This window comes from Crinia signifera, chromosome 2 (assembly GCF_055691185.1).
Source record: "Crinia signifera chromosome 2, ASM5569118v1, whole genome shotgun sequence".
Classification (NCBI taxonomy): domain Eukaryota; kingdom Metazoa; phylum Chordata; class Amphibia; order Anura; family Myobatrachidae; genus Crinia; species Crinia signifera.
In genome coordinates, this window is record NC_139218.1 from 388,118,636 (window position 1) to 388,136,170 (window position 17,535).

Here is a 17,535-nt window from a genome sequence, read left to right on the forward strand (position 1 = left end):
TTACATAAGTACCAAGGAAAGTGATAAACAACCAGCCAATCAGCTCCTACCTGACATTTTTCAAACCCAGCTTGTCAGCCAATCAGACAGGAGCTGATTGGCTGGTTGTTGATCGCTCTCCATTTTATCACTTTTCAAGCTTTGTACATCTGACTCTACAGTATGTGCCATTGTCCTCAGGTAAACGTCTCCTCAGGTGTCGCCCAGGCGTTAGCGCCACAGCAGGCGTCCTGGCGGTTTAATGTAAACCCCCCCACTTTATTCTGTCTCCTAATCGCTTAATTCTCACGGCTACTTAAACCTACCAGCGCATTCCTCCGTCTTAGTGCATCATGTGAGCTAATAAGTCACTTGACATGCAGATTGCCTCGGCTGAGCCACTGAAATCTGCTTATCCCTGGTATTTGCCTTCAGTCGTCCACATTTCGGAACATACGAGGCACAGGTTCAGCCTTGTGATTACAATACGATGTAACGTTAATCCCTCCCTGGGCTCGGACAGTGTGTGACTAAAGAGCTGACTGCTCAGTGGTATGTATGGCATGGGGGTTATATTTTTTTTCTGTTCCCCTGATATTACAGTGAGTCTTTTTTTCTGGAACATTCCAGTCGTTAATAGAATCATTTTAGTTTCCTTTTATGGTTGAACGACTTTATGCTGTCGTCACCCCCGAATGTTCTTAATTTATTTATTTAATTTTTTTAAATTTTCGAGCTTTCTCCCACTGTCAGATGACTGGTGTAAATGGTTCTCTTTGTTTCGTAAATGTAGTTTTTTTTTTTTTGTTTTGTAACCTATAGATCATCCTATGTACTCATGTGATACAGTGGGCTAATTCAGCATGGCTCGCTGCGAGCAGGAAGCTGTCAGTCAGAAATAATAAACGCCCCTTGCGAAATTGCTAATGCACCACTAATCGCTGCGCGTTGGCCAGATCCATTCGTAGTTCTGGGAACATCGAAGAGAAAGCCAGATGCACTAAGCTTCAAAAGTGATAAAATGGAGAGTGATAAACAGCCAGCAGCCAATCAGCTCCTACCTGCCATGTCACAGTTTGTGTTTGTTTGAAAAATGTCAGGCAGGAGCTGAATGGTTGGTTGTTTATCACTCTCCATTGTATCACTTTTGAAGCTTAGTGCATCTGGCCTAGAGTCTGCCGTCTGTGCAAATGTGAGTAAGCCTGAGACTGCCGCTAGCCGGCGGCTGAGACGGGCTGGACGCGCTCAGCAACGGTGTCAGAGACTCGCCGTAGAAACGCCTGGGCACACCGGCATGTTTTCAGAAACACCCAGAAAATTGGGACATCACCCGCCCACCCCGAGCAGACATAGGCACGCCCATTGCGGGACTCCTCCTGGTTTGGTGCAACTTATTGGATTGGTAAATGCTAATTTGCAGACAAATTGGCACCTCGCACCTAATTCACAACTAATTAGATTGCCTCCCCCCCCCCCCCCCCCCCCTATGTTTCAGGAGGTTGTAAAAGATCTAAAAACTCCATTAAGAGCAACAACAAACTCAAAAATCTTGTCTGCGACTTAACAGGCATTTATGTGTGGCGTAGTCCTAAACAATGGACTTTCTCCGAAATATGGTAGTATGTACCATCAGGATGGTCTAATGTGATCAATTCAAAACCATTCCATCACTCTGCTTTTTGAATAGAATATTGGGCCTTATTCGGACCTGATTGCAAGCTGCTTTTTTTTTTGTTTTTTAAAGCAAACTAACAAAACCATGCTGCACTGAGTTAGGTTTGGGTGGGGTGTGTTCAAACTGAAATCTAAATTGCAGTGTAAAGGCCTCTCCACACGGGGTAACAAATGTCCCGTGCTGAGCAATGTGCTCAAGTACAGTTCGCTCAGCACACACGTGATTCACCAATGTGTTGAGCGATCTGTGCGGACCAGTATGCTCTGGTGAGAACACTGGTGATCTGGGGGGTATACACCTGGGGAAGATGTGTGCTTTATTTATTTTATTAAGAATACAACAGACCATATTTACCCTGCACAGAAACAAAATAACTCTAACTCTCATGTTACATCTGCCCCACCTGCAGTGCAGCATTTTTGTCCATTTGTTAACAAAGAAGCTTTTTTTTTTAATCAGGTCGGATTTAAAAAAAGCTTCTTTGTTATCAGGTCGGATTGGCCCATTGTCTGATACAGCTATTATGTTGTAGTGCAGGCATGTCCCAACCTGCGGCCCTCCAGCTGTTGTGAAACTACACATCCCAGCATGCCTTGCCATAGATATAGCATTGCCTAATAGCAATACTATTGCAAGGCATGCTGGGATGTGTAGTTTCACAACATCTGGAGGGCCGCAGGTTGGACATGCCTACTGTAGTGCATAAACCGTTGGCGGAGGACTTTAACATTTTACTATTTGGAATAATATTGAGATCAACAGCTTTGTTTTCTGCTCCTGTGTATAACCATCCTGGTCTTGTGATGTTTGGGGAGCAAACACAGAGAAGAAAACACAATCGCTCCCTGCGATCAATACAGTCTGGGTTTGCATTAGATGGGAACGAAGCTGGGATTTAGGGTTAGGGAGAAGGGAGAGTGCGTCTTCTAACAAGATATCTGCGCTCGGTCACCCGGTGATAACAGCTGGCAGCGGTAAGCAAGGCCGTTAAGGCATAGGATGGGCACGGGTGACACTGTACTATGGTAGTTTGACATTACCGTTATGATGATCTGAAATTTTTTATGTTCTGGTAACCAGGTTACAATAAACCTGCATTCCATATATTACATTATATTTGTGTTATTAAATGCTTAGGAGACATATTTATCAAGTAATATTTGCGGCTAAGGGGCGCATTTATCAATATAGAGCGATGCCGGCGCGATTACAACGCCGGACATCGCATTGTGGTGTCGAGTTGTAACGCCGGGATGTATCATTATAAGGGCACAGGGACAGGGCTACGAAAGGAGCGCATCTCTGCGAAGCCCTGACCCGAAGCTGGGGGGTCTGCACATGCGCGGTAATGCGCTGACCCCCCCCCCCCCCCCGCGTGCTGACCGCACTGCCGCTCGGGCAGTGCGATGTGTAGCCATAGGCTACAATGGGCTATATGGGGATGCGGCCGGCGGTGCTGCAGGGGGGATCGCAGCACGGATCGGAGATTCCTGCTGCGTTCCCCCTTTTAATACATTTAGGAAATAGTTAATATTTGCGGCTAAACCCCCGAAAACGGGTGTTCGGGGATTTAGCCGCAAATATTGATAAATGTGCCCCATAATCCCCGAAAACACCAGTTTTCGGGGTTTAGCTGCAAATATTAAATATCTCCTAAATGTATTAAAGGGGGACCGCAGCAGGAATCTGAGATCCCTGCTGCGATCTCCCCTGCAGCAACGCCGGCCGCATCCCCCGTATGTTTCTATGGGGGATGTGAAGCTGCCCGATGTATCAACATCAGCAGGCAGCCCGGCTTTGCACCCCTGGGCTATCGCCATTCTGATATGGCGATAGCCCAATGTAGCCTATGGCTACACACCGCACTGCCCGAGCGGCAGTGCGGTCAGCGGGGTTGCGGGGGGTCAGCGCGTAACCGCATGCGCAGACCCCCCCGGCTTCCGCGTCAGGGCTGTCCCTGCACCCTTATAATGATACATCCCGGCGGTATAGCTCGACACCGCAATGCGATATAATTGCGCCGGCATCGCTTTACATTGATAAATGCGCCCCTAGATCTGGAACACATCCCATCTGGCAGCGTAGGCGCAGACGTTTGTGACTTTGTTTTCTTTATATACCTTTCCTGAAACCCATCAGACGGTTTCAACCATGGTTTAGTTTCCGCTAGATGGATCAATGTATACGTCTGCTTGCTATGGATTATTGCAGGACTACAGACACCGTTTAACGCTTTAATACAGAAAAACAGCCGCAATTGCCAATCAAAGATAACATTAGAATGTTAGTGTAATCCTCCAAAAATTTCTGTGGACAGAAAATAAATGGAACGATCGTTACATTTTTTCCAGGGACCTTTTGGACCTCCAGCTGTTCTTGAAATAAATATCCCAGCATGCACTGTTGCAGTTTTGCTATTTAGCCATGCTAATACCGTTACAGGGCATGCTGGGATGTGCAGTTCAACAACAGCTAGCGGGTCAAAGGTTCCCATTCCCTGAATTATACCAACGTCTTTCTGAAAGTTATGGTTACTAGATTAAGAAGGGTCTAACCCGACCCCCAGACATGTCATTTCTGGGTCAATTAACATAATTACTAACTGATGGATCAAAGAGGTCAATAAAAAAAAAAAAAAGTTGGCGTAAATCTGGTAGTACATGTTCTACGGGCGGAGAAAACATATAACACACATCTTGTTCCGTTTGCTTTCCAGGCACCTACAAGATGTGGTCAGCGATGAGAATGAGCTGAAGTACAAAAGCGGTCAGTGGTTTTACGAAGCAAAGTCCAAGCGGCACAACGATAAGATCCATGGGGCAGACCTAGTTAGAGCGTCCATCAGGAAACGCAAGAAGCCGCCCACAATAGGTAGGTTACAAGTCTCAGATTTGTTGCGTGTGTTTATTCCCTTCAGGTCTTCTAAATGCTGGTTTAAAATGACGTTTGAAGATGTATGTTGCAACGTTGGTGACCAATGCATCACAAATTTTGTGGTGACATCTGGTTGTTCACTGGTGTTTTGCCGGCTTTGTGACAGTCAACCGGTGCTGCTCCACTGACGTCAATGTCAACATTCTTGGAACCCTCCACACTCTAGCAGCGAATGGTTGTAAGGAAATCTGAAACGAGGGTCACATTTCTCTTACTCGCTAGTTACATCGGCGCATTTGGGTCAATATGAGGTCACCTCGGGATTGTATTCAAGAGGAGTCTAGGTTAACAAAAAAAAATCTGTTGCCCCTTTATTTTTAGAGTCAAATATTCTTCCTGTTCCCGTATCTTTTTGTGATCGTTTATTTCACCCTTTCACTCATTGTGTTTAGCGATTTGTGTTGTCTGTTTTTGCTTTTTTTTGTACATGGAGTATTGTGTGGATTGTATTGCAGATGTGATCGCAGGGGATGTATTTGAATAAACACTACACAGTCTTCGAAAGTGAAATTTAAACCATAGTAAAAATTTGTTAGGATTTAAATTTAAGTACTTTAATGTTAAATGTTTTTCTTTAATTGGTAATTGTATTGTTTTTATATTTTAGAAAATTAAACACAGTATTTGGTTGTATCACTAACTTTTTGGGGAAATTGGTGTTCTGGTGTTCATTGGGAGGGGGGTTATATTGCTAATAAACAAAACAAATAAACGTCATAGAACTATAAAAAAAATTGACTACAGTCTCTGTAATGGTTACTGGGTAAACTGAACTGGAAGGGGCTCAGGATGATGGCAGGTTTTGTAGAGGAACAGATTCTCTCTGGGGATACAGTATGTGGGAGTCAATTCCCAAAAAGGGGTAAGTTCTCACTTTTTTTTTCTGTAATTGGATCTCTAAAGATGAATAATGAAATCACTTGTACATCTATAAACAATATCTTTATGGATATGCAAATTAGGAATATGTCTGGGGCTGGTCTGTGCGGTAACATTTTTGGTGTAGTGTTTTTTTTTCGGTTTTCACATATTCTCACAGTAGAACGCCAATTATCTGAACAAGTATGTATGGCAATCTAAATCCATATTTGATTCAATAGAAGAGCCCATAAAAACGAAACTTTTTAATGTGTCTACCTAATTACTATCGACCGGATCCCATCTGAAATATCTCTGTCCCAATCAATAAAGATAATCGGCGCCCTACTGTTTTTGGAATTGGGCTGATCTGATATGTAATCCATCAATTCACTTGGTATTGGTGATTTTTATATATGTCTATTTTGTTTGTCTCGTTGGCACGATAACCGAAATACTTCCCTCCCCAGCAGCTTCTGGAGGAACCCAAGATTAACGTCAACTTTTTGTGTTTTAGCCGAGCTAAATGAGATGAGTAGGAACAAGTCAAAGAGGCGCTCCGTGAACAGTATCAACAAAGACCTTTTTATTCCTCCAGAGCAATACGGTGTCATGGAAGCGCCGGATGAAGCCGACGAGGAGATAAAGCCAAACAAGGGCGAAACTAATCAGAGGTACCAAATGTCCATTCAGAACTTTGCAGCGCTTTAATTATAAATGTTCAGTTGGCAAAATGCCATTTCTTTGTGCACTTTATGTACCTACATGGTATCTGCTGATAGTATCTTGATTTATGAATGAGTTAAGGTGGCGGGTGGTGAGTTTTTTTTTTTTCTCCAGTTCTTGCCCGTACAGATAAAAATGCTGCTTCTGCCAACGGTAACCCATTGATGGGTTTATCTGTACCCACACAGTACCTTTCTTGGTACTGCTCGGCTAGGGGAACCAATATCTAAACCTAATTGTTGCGCTCACATCCTTTCGTGATGTGTATCCTACCATCGTATTGAAGGTATCTCTGTACAAACTTGGGCTTTTGCAAACTCTAAGCACACCAGACCCATCTCTTTATTCTACACCTGGTAGAAGGCTCTGAATTCACCCTGAGTTTTCCATAGTGATGAATCTCTGTATATGTCCTTCAAGATGCTTCTCCCCATGGTCATCTTAAACACAGACCATAGAACCCAATATCTGATGTTTTGGCACCTCCCCATGCCCATGCATCACATGTGCCCAGAATTGATGGGCCACCTGTCCGACGTATATGTGCCAAACATTCAGGCTGTTTGGGGAAAACCAAATTAGGGGCCACATGGGGAGGCCAGGCTGTTCCAGAGTATCTCCAATGTGATTGGACTTGAGGAAGAAGATAGGGGTGGCGACAGTCTTGCTAACCATGAATCTTGATTCCCCTGTTGTCCTGACTTGGATTATTGACGCCATCTCATTAGTAAATGAGATGTCCTTCTGTAGATAAAGCCCTCACACCAAGTACAGTTTAAGCAAGGGGTTCAATGCACTCTAGAGGTTAAATTTGTAAAAAAATGTTTATACAAAAATGTGTTATATTTGTTTAGACCTCTCTACATGCTCCGTCCTCTAGCCCTCATGCCACCCAGCTCCAAATCAATCTTTAGATGGCAAAATAAGGATTTACAGACTTTGCTGTTTTAACAATTGACCATTTGTTTAAAAGCCTTTTATCAGCTTCTCTCTTTATAGCTGGAAAGCAATCAATGATGCTATTACCAGAGTGGGTAGACCGCATCAAGTGCTTAAGCTCTCCGTAATGCTAGGAGGACACAAAATACAGAGATCTAGATAGATAGGTTCCTGGAGCAGGAAGTCCTTTACCTCTGTCATTGCAGGTTTAGTCTTTGTTCTTACCGCCTAATATGTTTTCATGTACAATTTATTGTCTCAATTAGTTCAAAAAGAGTGAGCTTCATCCCGAACGATAAAGACAAGGACATCTTGAAGAATGGCCTGTCTTCTTCACCTGCCAAGGTAAGCGGGTTGGCTACAGGCTCATCTGCTCTGATTTCCGGTGTTTTTACAGTTTAGCTTTTTTTTATTTTTTACCACTTTTTTTTTTTTTTTTTTTTTATTGCTTGACCTTGCCAACATTGGCTGATACCCAAGACCCCTCAAAACTTGTTTCAAATTATTTCTAGAAGTTAGGGCATCTGACTAATAATAAGAGAAGTGGCAAAACATTAATACTTTTTTATTTATTTATTTACTTTTAGCAAAGAAAAAATCCTTTCAATTCAGAAGGCTTAGAAGAGGTGACCAACCTTGGCGACGACCCAACAGATTCGAAGTCCAAAGATGTCCAAGTGAACGGGCAACCGGAAACGAAGCCTGGTAGGAAAACCTTTCAGGTCTTAACTTCATTTAAAAAAAAAAAAAAAAAAGTGTTTGGTTTTGCTTAAAGGGAAAACAAAAAAGTCTGCTCTAACATGTAGGATCTTCGCTTCAGTACATTACTGCTTTTAGGGAGAGATTTATCAAGGCTTGGAGAAAGATAGAGTGGAGAGAGATAAATTACCAGCCAAACGGCTCCTAACTGCCATGTGTATGAAAAATGACCACTATGAGCTTGTTGGCTGGTACTTTTCTCTTAGGCTTAGTACATCTCCTCTTGTAATGTCTCTTCAAGGTTGAGAAGTATCTCCCATTAGCTGTATGTGAAATCTCCTCAGATTGATGTAATGGTTGGGTGAGGTACAGAAGAGGTCCACCAGCCCTCTATAGTGCTTGAGCTACAACTCCTCACAGCAATCATGGAACCTTTATTGCTGACAAATATGCGGACACAACCAATGGCTACTCAGGGAAGCACATATGCTGAACTCTTGTAGCTTCACAGCGACTGACGGTGGGACCAAGGAAGATACGAAAAAGGGGACAACGGTAATTGCAAGGATCTTCCCTATAAGCTTCTTTAATTCCAGTGTCTGCTTCATTGTCTAATAGTCTGCCAGAGAACAGTATGTATGACCATGTTCTTCCACCACAGTTATTACCTAGGGAAAGCCCCTGTGTCTTCTCGGTCACCCCAAATGTCACCAAAGATGAGGTTATCACCAGCCATGGGGGTATTCTAACTTTACTACTATACTTTTAGTGTTCATTCTTGCCCCCTGCTCCTTTTGAAACCCACACAGTACCTCTTACCTTTGTGGGTTGTTGCTCTCTGTTGTGGTGCATAACGCACAGCCTGGTATTTCTTTCAGTGCTGAAATATAGACCAGTGTGTGCTAGAACTACCCCAGCAGTGAGCAACACCCCGGACATTAAAGGGGAACTCCACGGAGTTTGCGGGGGGCTAGAATAAATACTACTTCATATGTGGCATGCATTATTAAGAATGACAAGATGGGCAACACCCCCACCATAGGACTGATCTGGAATGTTCCATTGTCAGCCAGAGGGGAGCACTACATCTGGCTGTAGCACATGGTGGCCCGCGTGAACAGGGTACATGGAGGGGCAGGCAAATTTGTACAAATTCTAAACTGTTATGGCTGTGGGTGAAGAAGAATACTTCGGATGAAAGCTAGCCTATTTTTCCATGACCTAGCCAATTAGAGGTTTGTTTGTTGGACAGGTATTTAAATTTACCATGAAGACCAACCAACCAGCTCTAAACCCAGACTGTAACAGAAATGATTGGATGGTACTTCTCCATCCACTTTATATCTCTTGAGCAGTTGTTCTCAACCTTGGTCCTCAGGACCCCCACACAGTGCATGTTTTCCAGGTCACCAGCAGCTGCCCTCTGTATCACCAGTTGTCACATTCTAAAAATGTGCAGGTGACCTGGAAAAAATGAACTGTGCGGGGGTCCTGAGGACCGAGGTTAAGAACCACTGCTCTAGAGCTTAGTCCAGAGACCCCATAGAACTTTATGGTTGGCTACAATTCCGTTCTAGCCCCACCTAGACAACTTATCATGTACACACACTGGCAAAGAATACGTAATCTAGGTTGTACCAAATAGGTTGACATGGAGGTGGTGGATCCACATGGTAGACCTGCTTTTCTACGTGCTGCAAAATGGTTTCCAAGCACGACTTTATTTTATATTTGGTTCATCAAGTGTGTTCTGGTTGGGTGGTTTGGCCAATGGGGGCGTGTCTTGGTTTGCACTGATAAGATTTTATTTATTATTTAATATGTTTTGAAACGGTCTAAAAAATTGTTAAAATTTTCATGAGTGCCAAAACGCGTTCTATATATGGTACCTCAGTGTAACCTTCTTTTTAAGCCAGTCAGTGGAAGTACTTTCTACTAGTCCCATCATGCCTTGCCACAGTTTTACTATTCGGGAATGCTAAAACTATGGCAAAGCATGCTGGGATGTGTAGTTTCTCACAACAGCTGGAGGGCTGCAGTTTGGCCATGCCTGTACTAGTAAATCTGTCATGTAGATTGTTTTAGTTACAAGTAATCTACGTTCAGCACAATTGAGTGTTAAAGGCAATCATCGTGTCCCGGTTTTTGAAACTTAAATACGGAATGTGGAATAAGATGACTTTTGTATCACACTTCTCTTGAATAAGGCAAAAAAAAAACCTTAAACAAGATGGCAACTGCTCCGCTCAACGTGTCACACCAATGCAAATTAAAAAAATGGAACCTGCGTGCCTAATTGGGAGTAACTAAAATCACAATAATCGTCCTTAATCTTTATATTGTCTTTACTGTCTAACGTGTTCACGTCAGGCTTCGCCCTGGTCCAGAGATGGACCTCTCCTAGGCCTGGATCAATCCCGCGTCAGTAAAAAGTGGTAAAATTCTGATGATTTCTCTTCAGAGTATCTCCTTATTTGTGTATATTTCTATAGTTTATATTTCCCCAAAAATAAGATTAAAAAACACTCATAGTGTTTTGCCAATGTATATTATTTTGTACATGGAAACAACCCAAATAAGTGTAACTGCGCACCGGAAGGGGGCCTCTCCTAGGCCTGGCTTGATCAAGTTCTTTTTAGATGAGAAACTGGCAGGAACTCCGTCCTTATTCCGTATGGGGCCTTATATGATAAGGCGTTTGTGATCATATTTATGGGCGTTTGATGTTAATACCCAGGTAACACCATCCAAATACTGGTCAGCAAGCACATCAAATATCCGGGATCCCGCGCGGCCATAAAAGCAAACCACCTGTCACTGAGGAAGTCTCTGAGATAGCCGAAAACGTGTTTGTGGTACGGGAGTTTGCTTTTATGACCGCGTGGGATCCCGGATATTTGATGTGCTTACTGACCAGGAGTGATATCACACGCAACTGCTGCAGTCCGAAACATGGTGGCTGTGCGCCTTGCTTTGCAGCTAGGCTGCCCAGCCAGGGGGCTGCGAGTGCTTTGCTGGGGTTACATCGTGAAGCCATCCCCAGCGAGCAGGGTGACCTTTGCCTTGCAACCGGCTCTGAATAACTAGCATTTTTGTGGTAGTACAACAGTTTTGTTATACAGTAGGTGTTTAAATCCAGCTCTGAAATTCAATCAGGAGAATTGGGATCTGCCATTTTGTTGTAGTCCTTCAGCATATGGCAATAAAATGGCTTCCTGACTTCCTTTTAGGCTCTGCCGGTGCCTTTCATACGTTAGACAAGTGGTTCCCAAACTGTGTGCCGTGGCTCCCTGGGGTGCCTCGGGACACTTGCAGGGGTGCCCTGGGTTGGTGGTCCAGGACCAATTAAAATTATTAATGGCTAATTATTTATGAGCAAAACAAGTGCTGGTGGCTGGCAATTATAAAATGTGTATAAACAGAAGCAAATCCTGCCCTTTACCACATAACTGATCCTAAGAATCACATATAAACCCAATCTAATAAAAAAAAATTTGACCTAGGGGTGCCGTGAATTTTTTTTTTATACTCTAGGGTGCCGTGAATCAAAAAAGATTGGGAACCCCTGCGTTAGACTACTCATGAGAGCATTTTGTGGTGGTTATGATCTAAAATACAATTCAATTGTTGACACACTGAAACTTTAAACTGTATGTGCAATGCTTTGTTTCTGTCTCTGTAATGTGTTTTCCATCTGTCCGCCATTTTACGTTGCTGCTCTTTTTTTTTTCCAAATTGTAATCTGTATGATCACTACTTCTCGAAACCAATAAAAATAAAAAATAAAAATTCTGTCTGCTTTTTATTTTTCTTTCTTTTTTTAAATATTTGCAAATCCGCTTTTACTCTTCTATACTTTTATCAATGCATTGCTTTTTAGTCATGCATGAGGCCTTTTATTTCATCCTTGCCCTTTTTATTTACATGTCTCTTTCAGACATCATGTCATCAGTAATTAAATACGGTGTGAAATTACCTTACCCAGAACTAACAGGAGGCAGGCGCATTTCGCAGAAGTCCACGGATGACAGTCCACCAAAACCTGACCCACCACATCCGGTGCCAAAGCCAAGAACATTTTATACCAATGGCCAGGTCCCACAACCATCTGAGTCTCCAATCAAAAGGGAGGACTCCATCAATGGTACGAGCAGACGAGGTATATTAAAACGCAGGTCGAGTTCCAGCTCCACAGACTCCGAAAGCATAAGAATACCTCATAGTGTGGAGACCAACAAAATAGTTCTGCCAGTTTCTCCTATTCCCGAAGCCAGTCAGAATTATTTATTTGACGGACAATTTGCAACCTCCGAAGGCTCGCCGGACAGACAAAAACAAGTGAGGTTCTCTGAGAAGGTTCTCCAGAAACCACCTTCCCCAATGCCAGAGCCCTACAGCTTGAGAGAGACTGATGAATTTGGTATCCTAGAACCAGGAGTATATTCCGGTGACTTAGACAGCGAGTCCATACCAGTTCAATATCCTCATTATGACGTGGATTATAATAACTCGATTGAGATTCTTGGACAAAATGACTATCTGGAAAGACCAATATTTCCAGTAGGTATAGAGACACCACCTACCACAGCCTCTTCTTTGGATTCTGAAGGGCTTCTTTATCACCCAGATGAAGAAATCAGCAATCACAAAAAAAAGAACATTTTGGAAGAAAGCCATCCTGACCGAAGCGTTGAATACAATGGTAAGGGATCAAGAATGCTACGCATCGCAAATCGGTATGCAACATTTGTGCATGCTGGCATTCTCTGCAGACTATTTTGGGAAGTTCCCTGCTGCGGCTACTTGTGGTGAGGAAACTGGTGGGATACGGTATGGTTACCAGCACGCTTTGGTTTCTCAGTGGGCAAAATCAGAATCCGCCTGTGTGAAAGGCATTGTAGGGTGGTACGTTCTTGGTCCATACTAGGCATTTTACAGTGTACGTTCAACCTGATTCAAGGGTTAAAAACAATTGTGATATTGCTACAGGAGGAGCCAGTGATTATTTATATTAGCAGGTATATGCTGTGGGTAGGATTTTTGCATGTACTTACATATTTGTGTATATAATGCATATTGTTTGCTGATTTGAAGCTGATAATTCAAACATGGCCCTGATTTCAGGTTGACTTGGTAAGCTGCGAAACATCGTAGCTGACCAGGAGCCTGAGACTCCACCTGGCCGAATAACCCCCCCCCTCCTCCCCGCCGCTGAATCCCCTCGGTACCATGCGTGGGGATGTGTATGAGAACACCTCCCCTTGCAACCCTCCGCTAGCAGGAGAATTCATTTGATGGTCATCAACCATCGAATGATTTCTCCTCCCTTCGCAAATTGAAAACTGACTTATTTACGAGCTCAACGATGAAGACGAGATGGGCGGCTGAAGTCTTGTATTGTCCCACAGTAATTGGCCTTCCCACATACCCATGGGGATGCACCATGGTCCATCGCCGTTGCCGTCTCCGGCCCTCCCTCCCCGCGATGTCCTAGCTCGCGAAAGCTATTCATGGGCAAATACGTGCCTGCGCATGGGCAGACCCCCAAAAATCTGCCTCATTCTGAGTGATCGTGAATCAGGGCCAATAGGTATTGGGAAGATGGGACGGTACCTTTTTGATGAGTATTTAACTGGACTATATTTGTCCATTGGTAAATGATTTTATAGCTCTTGTGGTTTTCTGTCTTTCTGTTTGTAAACATTCAGATTTTACAATAAAAAAACGTTTAATAAAACTATATCCATACATCACCTACCTATTCAATGCTGTCATTAACAAGCGCATTGAAGGCTGTCGGATCCAACCTCCTTTTTTTTTTTGTCAAATGGCCTTGAATAGTCGGATTCACGGTCTTTCCAACACTCGTCAGTCAGAACATTTGAATTCTGACTGTCAAGTTACTGTCGGGTCAGACGAAAACGTCCCAGGATTCTGACTGTCGGGACGTTTCGACATTTGGAATTCTGGATTAATTTGAGTGTACTATCCAGAAAGGCTGCCATGATAATTTGTAGAGCGTATAAAGTACAGTATAAAGTACAGTATGTTACAGGCATGGTCCTAATGTCAGCTCAGCATATAGAAAAAAAGAGCCAAAGCAAATGAGATATTTATCGACATTTTATATCTAGATCTATTTTTTTTATTTAGCGAAACGTGAGTCTGTGCATACAAACCGCACATTAATAGCAGCATTCAGAAATCCAGGCATGCACTACTGTTTAGTACAGTCTCAAATCCAAATGATGTGTGTCCTTTCCATAATAGACAAATAATGACTGCTTGTGTGTGTTTCCGTTCACTGATGTCTAACCTGTATCTTGCCCATAATAATGTTTGGATAGTGCATGCAGCACTTATTACAGCCGCACTTGTGTGTTTTTTTGAAGATGCCTTTTCCGTTTGTTTACCAGGTACAGAGCCCTTGTACGCCGTTGTGGACAAGTCTCCGAAGTCCTTCTCGGGGGATCAAGCGCAAGGTAAAACCCTACTATCCTGTGAATGTGTGACTGCAATTGGAAATACGTAGTTGTTAATGGAAAATGGGTCAGGCAGTACAGCAAAGTGGGGGTAGACAGTTTTGATGTGGCAGGTGCACTTCATATAATTTATCGGATGCATATTTGGGGTCTATGTACTAATTTGTGTGGGAAGATAAAGTACCAGACAATTAGCCCCTAACTGTCATACCACAGGTTGTGTGTGAACAATAGCAGTTAGGAACTGGTTGTCTGGAATTTCTTTATTTTTTTGCATCCACTTTATCTCTTGCTCTCCAAGGCTTAGTACATAGACCTATGGACCCCAAAGTGCTGGCTGACAGCTTTTAACCGCGTTAGTGCAGATTAGTTGTGTTCATTTTACCTCAGGGAAACATGGCTTCTTGGGGAGGCAGCTTAGGTGGGCAATTTTTTAGTTTGTAGCGGGAACAGAACCCCCATTAGGTGTAGGAAGATCTCATACAAATAATAGCGCAAAGGCCTACCCAGCCCTAGGTGTGCTAGGCAAAACATTCTTACGTTTATTTATATAGTGCACACACATTCAGCGGTGCTTTAAAACACGAACACACACACACAGTACTGATAGGCAAATAACCTGCCAAGACGTTTTTGGAGTGTGTGGCACAAAAATCAAAATACCAGGAGGAAACCCGGAGAAGCATGGGGAGAATGTACAATCTCCACACAGTTATGACTGTGGTGGGAATCGAACCCAAGACCTCCGTTCTATAAGGCAGCTAACCTTTAAACGAACCGTGCAGAAAAAGTGAAGCTCAATACAAATATTCTGCCTTACGAATGAGCATGGCAACAAACCCAGGGGATCCATCTCTTGGTGCATACCAACATTTCAGTCATTCTTGACACGTTGCCCATAGCGGCACACCAATTAAACCTGCTCGTCTGTGCTCAAAACGGGGTCTCTGCGCTGTGCAGAATCACAAACTGCCATGAATCAACAAGCAAGCGGAAAAGGAAACTGCGCAGCTGAACTCCAGCCAATGAAATTGTGAAGACAAAAACTCAGCCTTACAGAGCCAATAACCTTTGGGGTGCCTGGTAGCCTCCCCCTTATGTTGTAGCGCCATTCAGTGCCTGAAGAAATTAAACTTTGTGGTAAAGGGGCCCACAAAGCCTTAAATACAAGATGAACATACATGTAACAATGTGCGGAAAAGTTCCCAAACCATGAGGGGACATAAATGATTGCTTGCATCCGAGGATTAAGTATTCCCATGAATTTACAGGATTTTAGAGGTTTTCATTTATTTATTTATTTATTTATAGGAATTACTTGCAGGAAGTCTGTTGTGCAGAAGAGAATAGCTTCCCCCGCCATTTTACCTCAGACCTCTTCTGTTCAGATTCATGTTGTAAAGAAAAATAATCTATTTTTTGTAACATAACCTTTTATTTAGTATTGCTTTACTGTATGTTGTCTTGTTAGTTAGTGTAAGCTGTTAACTGGAATACTGCTGACTTGCTAAATTATTGCCCGGTATACGCTTCCATTGAGATACAGTCACTAGCTGACACCTGGCATAGGTTGATGTGAGTAAGGTCGACACACAAGTATTAGGTTGACAATGGGAAGGTCAACAGTGAAAAGGTTGACATGAGTTTTTCACGTGTTTATTTATTTTTTTAGCCGACTTGTGCCGACAGGCATTATTTCATACCCTAATATCGATTACGGTATGGTTGGAGAATATAATTGTGTGTCAAGCGCAGCAAGCCATCTGATGGGACGCGGTACACTTACAGTGTCCACGTCACTATTCGGGACAAAAACGCAAAAAACCCTCCAAACTTTCCAATGTCGGCATAATGCTTGTGTCCACCTAACCCCTGTCGATATTTAGTGGTCAACCTAATGTGTGTCGACCTTCATTGCGTCTACCCCATTACCCATACCCCTTCCATCATACGTTTCTGACAGTGTTCTCCAGTACAGCTGCAAATTTTGAAGTTTAATATGGAGAAAACTGTACTTCGTGCGTGATCATATGTGTCTGATATTTTTAGTTCTAGGACGGTTTTGTAAAGTTAAATCTAGAAAATATTGTGTGGGGTGCCTCCTGTGATGTCACTGGTTCCTAGGGGGCGGAGCTACTGTGTGCAGGAAATGAGGGGGTTCTAACCCAGCAACACCCAAAATCTGAATTCCATGGATGACATGGTTGGGTCGACACTCGGGGTGATTTTTTTTTTTTTGGCACCCCTCCCCCCCCCCCCCCAAAAAAAAAGAAAGAACACATCACGAAAAACTTGTTGACCATAACCATGTCACCTTTTTGCTGTCGATCTATACTTTTAACTCCAAATCTAAAGTAATTTCAGTATAAAATGATCTCCTTTCCCATTAGGGAGCGTGACCCCTCTTTTTAAGGAGGACTTAAGGGAATGGCTATAGGTCAAACAGCTGAAATTTCAGTTTGGTGCTTTGTTCTACCATAGTAAATGAATGGACCAATTCAAACTGGCTTACAGACTGCAGCACTGGGGTAAAAAACAAATGTGCACACACTTGTAGACCTATATAAATCACACACATGCAGCCGTTCTACCACCGCCACCATAGACTACATGACGCGAACAAAACTGTCTGGTCGGGGGGGGGCTCATTATAAACTCCCTTTTATTACAAATAGCTAACCATAGCCTCAATCAATCAGTAGTGTCCAAAAGTATATCAACCACCCAAAATCTAATTAGGGGTTTTATTATGGTATACAATACATGAAATTAGTCAACATGTCTAATGTCTATTGTTCACCGGCTTGCTAGGTCGACTGTCAAAAGGTCAACATGCGTTGTTCACGTTTTTTTTTTTCTCGAGCCGTCCTGTGCCGACAGTGGGTATTTCACTCCCTATTATCCAGTAAGGCGTTGAGGGAGAATGGTGTAGTGTGCTGAGTGCACCTCGATGGTGTTCATGTTGACTGTCGACATTTGGGACAAAAAAAAACAATGAAAAACTCATGTCAACCTTTTGACCGTCAACCGTCCAACCCTCTCGACATGCCATGCATGTCGACCTATTTCAACTAAACCATGTCGACCCAATGCAGATGCCTGGTGTTTCACATATATAAACTTCAATAGTTACAGTTCTCCATAAGGCAATTTCATCTGTAGAATAATTCACAGCAAATCCACAACTGCACAATGTCCCAGGAATGTTCAGAAGCGTTCATCTAGATGGCTGTACGGAGAATG

The 17,535-nt window shown here is 43.0% G+C and overlaps 1 protein-coding gene across 15 annotated transcripts in view; it reads left to right on the plus strand.

Moving 5' to 3' along the window:
- Positions 1-17,535, plus strand: part of SYTL2 (synaptotagmin like 2) — a 102,773-nt gene that overhangs the window by 51,263 nt on the left and 33,975 nt on the right. For 10 of the 15 annotated variants that reach the window (XM_083170285.1, XM_083170289.1, XM_083170284.1 and 7 more), the window contains exons 3-8: positions 4,371-4,525; positions 5,964-6,120; positions 7,378-7,456; positions 7,699-7,816; positions 11,748-12,512; positions 14,227-14,292. In XM_083170285.1, coding sequence (XP_083026411.1) covers positions 4,371-4,525; positions 5,964-6,120; positions 7,378-7,456; positions 7,699-7,816; positions 11,748-12,512; positions 14,227-14,292 — 1,340 coding nt within the window. The remainder of the gene's footprint in view (positions 1-4,370; positions 4,526-5,963; positions 6,121-7,377; positions 7,457-7,698; positions 7,817-11,747; positions 12,513-14,226; positions 14,293-17,535) is intronic. The other 5 variants (XM_083170290.1, XM_083170292.1, XM_083170299.1 and 2 more) reach the window with 2 other exon arrangements.